The 7,500-nt window shown below is 43.1% G+C and overlaps 1 protein-coding gene across 5 annotated transcripts in view; it reads right to left on the bottom strand.

Annotated features, from left to right (window-relative positions):
* Window positions 1-7,500, bottom strand: part of PROX1 (prospero homeobox 1) — a 49,436-nt gene that overhangs the window by 33,004 nt on the left and 8,932 nt on the right. For all 5 annotated transcript variants that reach the window (XM_039697959.1, XM_039697960.1, XM_039697961.1 and 2 more), the window contains 2 exons: window positions 6,982-7,500; window positions 261-368 (listed from right to left, as the gene is read on the bottom strand). The exon at window positions 6,982-7,500 is cut by the window's right edge and continues 1,270 nt beyond it. In XM_039697959.1, the coding sequence (XP_039553893.1) occupies window positions 261-368; window positions 6,982-7,500 (627 nt within the window). The remainder of the gene's footprint in view (window positions 1-260; window positions 369-6,981) is intronic.

The following is a 7,500-nucleotide window of genomic DNA, read 5'->3' as shown; positions in this document are numbered from 1 at the left end:
CTCCTTAATTTACTGCAATAATTATCCTTACTTTGCTTTAAAATTTCAATTTTTCTTAGATTTAGAAACATTCCCTTTCCTCATCCAGGCACAAACAGGGCACACCTCAACAGGAAGAACAAGTGAGTAAGGTCAGGATGTAACCTTTATGTACCCAGAAATATTATTAATTTCTAACATGATAAAACAATACAATTTTGTGAGAAAACACAGCATGCAGTAAGGAGAAAGGAGAGGTGGGGGGAAGAGATTTTTCTTACCTTTACATCTGAGAAGTAGGTTTTCAGCATATTGGAACTTGGGTACCGAGTGTAAAAGAACATGAGCTTGGCCTTTTTCAAGTGATTCGGTGACAAGCCTTCCTGCATGTAGGATTGAATTAGTAAAGGAAAATTCTTTTCTTGAGAAAGCTGTTTCTGAATGTACAGAGCTAGGAAAGTGCCCCGTTAAATACTCTATGGTTCCCCAGACTACAGGAGAAAGTATTAACATCTGAACTGCTGCGCTGTAATTTTCTGTAAAACAGGCAAACATAGGATGAGAGGCCACATTACTTTAACCCTGTGCTTCCTAGCAGTTTAGGGGCTGGGTCTCAGGGACCTTGCAAGTTTACAGATTGTGTACCATATGTACGTTCACTTGTTGCTACGGAAACAAATGCAGGAAGCATGTGCCGCAGAAAACTTATCGGGAGCTTTTTTCTCCTTCTCCTTTGCAATGTCAGCTAAAGTTTCTTTTCCTCTCGGTGTTGTACTGCTTGCACACAATAAAACCAATGCATATAAGACAATCAGAGGCACTGTATGATTTTGAGCAGTTTTGCACAGACAGCTCATTTCACCTGTTCCATTCGTGTTGATAAATTTTAATATCTTGGGTAGATCTCCCTAGCCCTGCTGCTGCTTTGCTCCAGTGGCTTGCCTGCAAATCAAAGTGAAATTTGTAGCAGGCAGAGCCCCTTGGCCGCTGAATCCCTCTGCCACAAACTTGTCACCTCCTGATTTACACGGTTAACTCCTTGGAGAACGGAGCTGTATTTGGGGCTAACCAATCAATACATGAGGGCTAGCAGATCAATAAATGGCCACTTACCCTATAAGGCAGCCTATTTATCCTGGAAACATCATTACCTTTTAGATCTGTAAACAGAAGCAACTAAAAGAGTTCCCAAGGGAATGTGAAGCTAACCATAACAATCTCGGCTTGCTGATTTTTCTCCCAGCTTCTTGGCTCCCTTTTGTGAACTGCGTGCTAGGACGGCTCTGGTCACATCTGTGCCGCAGGCTGGCCCTGCCATTTCCTCAGCAAATTAATGGCTTTATAATTTATCAGAAATGAAGATGCACGTGGAGAAAATCAATGTGGCCCCCACAAGGTCAATTAAGGGTTCTTCCCAGAAGCTTCTCTAAGGACTGCTTCTCCTAAACACAGTTGCTGAAAATTTCGCTCGGTTCACACCTTACGGCGGGGGGAAGGTCAACCAAGTTGACAGAAGCACTGCAGCCAAGGTGCCTCTTCTGTCTTACAGCTGGGTGCACGTCAGCACAGAACATCCCACTCCAGGCCTCGAGATGGGAAACCCAGACTAATTTTTATCAGCAGCCTACTGATGATTAGCTAGGCTTTTTCAGCAAAATTCCTTTTTCCCTAATTCCTGAAATCTGCTGAAACCCTCTCCCTTTATTTCAGTTACAAAGTTCATTTTTTAGATTAGAAAAATGTAGCATTTAAAAAAAAAAGGCACTGACAATATTAGTTTAAAAACCTCTTATTATCTGGAAGTACATGGAAAACGGCTCAGCTGAACTTGCATTTTGTTTTAGATGCTTAATGATTACAAAGAAGATAATTTATGACTGACATACTTCTTGTGCCAAGAGAAGAGTTGAAAGAACCTCCAGTTACCTCCATTAGACTGATAGAGAAGTCTAAAAGAGCATTACACTCTGCAGTGCCATCTGTCAAAATACGTAAGTGAAATAATAGTAGCAAGCTGTCACCTATTGCTCAGTGATAAGAGTTTTAGACAAATCAAAACTTCTATGCCAGAAATCCATTTTGTTATGTGATCCTTTTAGGAAAGTGGGGGTCCAAAGGGGAACTCCAGTAGGAGAGAAAAAAAAAAGTAATCCTGTGTCTCCTTAATTTGCAATTCCTCTGATGCTGACAACACGTTAACATCGGGTTTGGTGCATATTCTCTTTCAATGCAAGCTCAAGGATGGACTTAAACTTCAAAAAAACCCTCTCACATTTGCTGGATTTAAGCATATTAGACAGTTGTCTAAGCATTTGGATTCCTTTTGCATTTAGGATTTTTAAATATTTTCTGCTCTAATGCCAAAGGATATTGATATTGAATGAAGCATGTATTAAAAGATGCTCTGAGACTCAAATTCCCAGCAATCCATTTTTTATTAAAATTATACTTGTTCTTAAGCACTTGGCAGCCTTAAAGTAATATCAAATATGCAACAAATCTGTATATCTTGATCCTAAGGTTAACGCTTTACTGTGATAAAAGATATGATCTGTAATAATCTAGCAAAAAATAGTTAATGACAGACTTAAGAGCTAAGAATTAGATAACCAATTGCTATTTAAGAAAAAAAAAGAAACTGAACTGACCAATTGCTTAATTTCCTTTTTAAGTGCTTGGGCTGAAAAGCAACTGTTCTTCCAAGAAAGCACTAGCTGTTTCCAGGATACTTACACACGCACAATGACTCATGATGAAATAGATTCAGTAAACATACAGCTGTACCGAACACGAGCTAAGCCCCATTCAAGGCCAGGAAAGAAAACGAGCACAAATAAATATTAAGGAGGTAAAGGGAGGAGGGGTGCCGAATGGAACGCAAACAAGCTCTGTCCCAGCAGCTCGTGTGGCTTGCCTCAATTCTCTTAGCTATAGCTTTGTGAAGACAGATGACATTCAATTCTATGGGTAATGCAAAATAGACAATAACTGCTGAAACTTGAGCCAGCTGCCAGGTGTAAAAAAAAAAAAAAATTTAAAAAAAGGAAAGAAAAAAAGAAAGGAGAGAAAGAAAAGATGATAAATCCATAAATTAATGAAAGACATCTGCTCAGGAACATAAAAGATCAGAGGAACAGTGTACAGCAGCTGAACCTAAAGCAGTGTTCAAACAACCTGAGAGTCTCAGCGTTGTGGGTTTACACAGTACAACATTGCCTCACCTAACACAGCAGCAGCAGAAAAATTACAAAGCCCTAAGAAATAGGAAGTGAAAGACTGGGAACAAAACATATGGGGACAAAACACATACATGCTCTCGTGTGTTTTAACAGGAGAAGCACAGGGGTGGCACTCAACAGCATTTGATTCATTTGCACTTCAATCCTCCTCCCAGGTAATGCTCCTCTTTTGCAAAAATATTTTTCAGCAGAGATGATCTTTCACTCCTGTTACTCTCAGCCTGAGCCCCCACAAACACTCTAACAGGCTTTTCTAGCCCACGCATGCATTGAGTTGAAGGAAAAGTGGTAAGAATAGCCTGTATCAGGTAAAAAAAATCTGCAGCAGTAAAGCCAAGCTGCTCCTTAAGTTACACCTCTGGTACTTTTAATCAGCAAAGCTCCAAATAACTGCATCTCAGAGCATCTTCAAATCCCTCCAAAGAAGGGCTGGCTGGCTGCAAAACATTCGTTCATCTCCCAGGTTTTATCAACAGCACGGAGTTATCCAGCTTCCTATACAATCTCTCTTTTTTTTTTTTTTTTAAGTGTAATTAGTTTAATTCTAGTCAGATGTAATAACTCCTCATTTCAAAATGTTGTAATTCATTAATTATAGCTTTCTCATATTGGGACTTTGAAACTTATTCAGTTGGATTGGAATTCTGTTTAAAAATAAATAAAATTGTAGAAAGATGTGCTAATGTTTCTAAACCCTCCTGCCAGGGAGAACATGCTAAACTTCTTCACCTTTACAGAAGTCTTAGCAGCACACAAACTGCTGTTGTGCTTCAGTTTTGATCTATGCAAATGTTTTGTGACTGAACAAGGCTATTTTTCTTGAGATGCAAAGAGGATGCATGACAAAGAAAGACCATGCAGAAAAACAATTCACTGTCTGTTTCTTTTTGAATTTGAATAAAACTTAATATTTGATTAAACAGATTAGTTTGCAAAGATACAGACTGCATTCATGACCAAGATGGGAATTCAGACTGCAGGTGCATCTTATCTTGTTTAGCAACATACACAAACATTAACCATTTCCTTCTGCAATTCAGCAAAGAATGATCAGATATATATTACAGCCGTTGGTTAGGAAAAAAAAAAAATCCAAGAAAACAAAACCCAGGCTAGTTTAGTGTTTAACTTACTACTAAAACCTGAACTTGGCTGTATCTGCTGGTCTTATGCTCTCATCCTGGCTTCATTGTCCAGGAAAACAGATGTTATTTTCTGCAGGGAAGAAAGATCTGCTTCTTTCAAGAAATACATTCCCTATACGTGCACATTCAACCATGTAAAATAAAAGTGTCATGACAGAATTGACCAGAAACAAACCAACCTCCACACTACGCCTTTCCTTGGAAAATTGTAAGCTACCTGGACACATGAGCTGCTGCTAGAAAAAAAAACCATCCATTCCTACAGCTGAGCTGTATACCAGGGTACATGTGTAGAAGCATTATTTAATAAATCTAGTCTGCATCTAAACCTGGAACAAATGGCAGTCTGCACTAGTGCCTAGGTGGGAAAGTCAGAGTGCTTTTCCGGTGGTAGGGAAAGAAGCAGGGCAGTGAAAAAGAAAAGGGATAACTGTAGCACCAGGCATGTCTCCTGGCTATCCCTTGGAGCAGCAGCGGACTCTTGCACCCCTGTTTCAGCAGAAGCAACAAGCTCCATTAGCAAGCATCGGTGAGAATGAGCAGCTGAAAGGGGGAAAAATGGGAGGAGTGGGGGAGAGATGCTCCATGGGTGGCAAGGATCAAGTGCGGCCCTAGAACTACTCCTGGTTCCCACTCTTGGCATGTTTCTCCTCTCCTCACTGCTCCCCCAGGATGAGAGAACTACATTCATACGAAAAACAATTAGTATGCCACTGTACTGTTTGGTAGAAATTAATTGCCCTGGCCTGAGTCTTGCCCTCAGCTGCATCTCCTGTTGACCTCAGGACAGCTTTCCAAGCACTGCACTTGCATTTCAATATGCAGGAGAGATTTTTGGTTTGGAGCTCCCAAGTAATTGGGGCCACCTCTGAGTGATGCTGCTCTAAGACTGCCTCCTCTTTTGCCTTACAATGTAGGCAGTGAGGAGATTTCCCTGCTACCGACGCTCTACAAGATCATTTTCTGGGGAAGAGTACATCAAACACCACACTCACTACAAGTTCATTCTCAAAAACACCAGCACCTAAAGAAGGTGCTCTCCAACACAAAACATTTTACCCTATAGAAATGGGACTATTCACACAGGTTAGACAGCACCAATGCTGACCCAGACTAGACCCAAGTTGGATCAAAGAGTGGTGGTGATGGACTTCGGAGCTGCAGTGCTTGCCTTGCCCCAGCGGTGCCCACTACCATGGGAGGGATAGGAAATCCATGTAATCAGCAGGTCTAGAGCCCTGATAGCACCCTCCTGAGCATTTAAAAAGGATTTAAGAAAATGTTGAATTATTCTAAAACCACTAGCGTCATCAATCACCTAGAAGATTCCAGTGAAGAAACTCAACTTCAGGCATCTGCCTCCACAGGACACCTCTCCAAAGGGACAAGTTCCTTATCGTTGCTACCGTTACCCAGAGAGGGGCAGAGCTATTCTGCTGCTACTACTTTCACTCATTTTGGGAGTGAAATTAGATGCATCTAAGGCTCAGTGCTTGCACTGTTGCCTTCTGCTGGGGTCTTAGAGCTGGGAAAAATTATTCATCTACACTTCATGCAAAATCCTCAATTTTAGCATAGGATAGACATGTTATTTTATTTGCTTTCTACACAACTGTAACTGGAAGCAAAACCTTTTGACCAAAAAGCACGTTATGGGAAAAGATGGAAGGACTGGGAAGCATTACTGCTAAAAGAGCAAAAAAGAAAAACCAACCCAAAAAACCCTAGTAACTCGTTTCCAGGGAAAAAAAAAAAAAGAAGAAAAAAAAGAAGAAAAAAAAGATTATTACTATGTCTGGATATGCCTAAATAAAGGCAGAGATGGATTTGTCACCCTAACTAAAGCCTGCTATTGAGCTAAAATGAGAGATTTTATTATCTTTTTTTTTTTTTTTAAGCAGGGGAAGTGTCCTGTAAATTTAATACAGCTGAAGTTTTATATTTAATTGTTCTCTCTGGCTTTCCAAAATAATTTGCTTTGTGTATGTTAGGACAAAAGATTTCTGTGTATGGCTGAACAGAGGTTAATCATGCATAGCAGGCAGCTGCACAAGGGCTGAGGAACAGACCTCTGGGTGGGGGAAAGAACTTGATGCAGCCTGAATATATCAGTACCTGTGTCTTTTGTGCTTCGTTTCCCTTATACACTTGAGAGCTGAACTCTCACAGACGACCAGACCATGGCTCTCTGTGAGCCCCAACACCATTAACAGGGATTGTGCACTGGTCTGGCAGGGGAGGGACAGAACATGGCCTAGCCGTAGCCAGAATGGTTTTTGGCTGAGGGTGATGCCCCCTCGATCAACTCCCTGCCTGAGGAAAGATCTGCCAGCCAGGGAAACCCACTGGCACCCAAGTCATGGGTTTGGCTACCTTCCTGACCCCACATGACAGACTAAAGGCTGGAGGAGGGCCAGTGGCTTTTTTAGGTGAACACCATTGCTGAAAAAGTGCTGTCAGTCAACACCACATGTTTTATTTGGCCTTGTCAAGCTGCCCCAGCACTCTGTGAGCACCCCACTCCTGCAGCACTGTGGGAAGCCCCATGCCACCAGCATGGCCCCTCATCCTCTCCCACCAGCCACTGCCGATTATCACTCATCTTTTGAAAAGGATATTGCACTTCCCGAGTAGGGCGAAATTTCGGACATGTCTTGCAGGTCGCCACACTCGGACTTAATGAGGGACAAGGAGAGGCCCTCGGCGGCGCTGGGGGGGTGGGCCGGCGAGCAGGGGTGGTGGTTCATATGGTGCGATGACATCTTGGTCCTCAGGCTGGTGGTCTCCCGGGTCAGGTCGAGGGATTCGGGGGAGGTGCGCTCTTTCCCTGGGAAGGAGGCCGATGGGGCGCCCAGGGGGCTCTGGAAGGGGTAGGCCATGAGGGGCAGTGGGAATGGGGGGCGGAAGGAGGAGGTGGAGAAGCCGGCGGTGGCCGAGAGCGGGGACTGGTGCAGGGAGGCATGGTGGCCACCGGCCGGCGGGGCCGAGGCGGATTGGTCGGAGGAGTTTTTGCGGACGACCAGAGGCAGCGCCTCGGTTTGGTCGGTGGCGCCGGGCATGGGGACGCTGCCGAAGGTGTCAAGGGGGTTGGGAATGATGACGTCCCCAAAGCACTGCAGGCGCTGGTTGGCTGTGTG

The sequence above is a fragment of the Passer montanus genome, unplaced genomic scaffold, assembly GCF_014805655.1.
Source record: "Passer montanus isolate IOZ18808 unplaced genomic scaffold, ASM1480565v1 scaffold12, whole genome shotgun sequence".
Lineage (NCBI taxonomy): Eukaryota > Metazoa > Chordata > Aves > Passeriformes > Passeridae > Passer > Passer montanus.
This window is presented reverse-complemented; position numbering and strand designations above follow the sequence as displayed.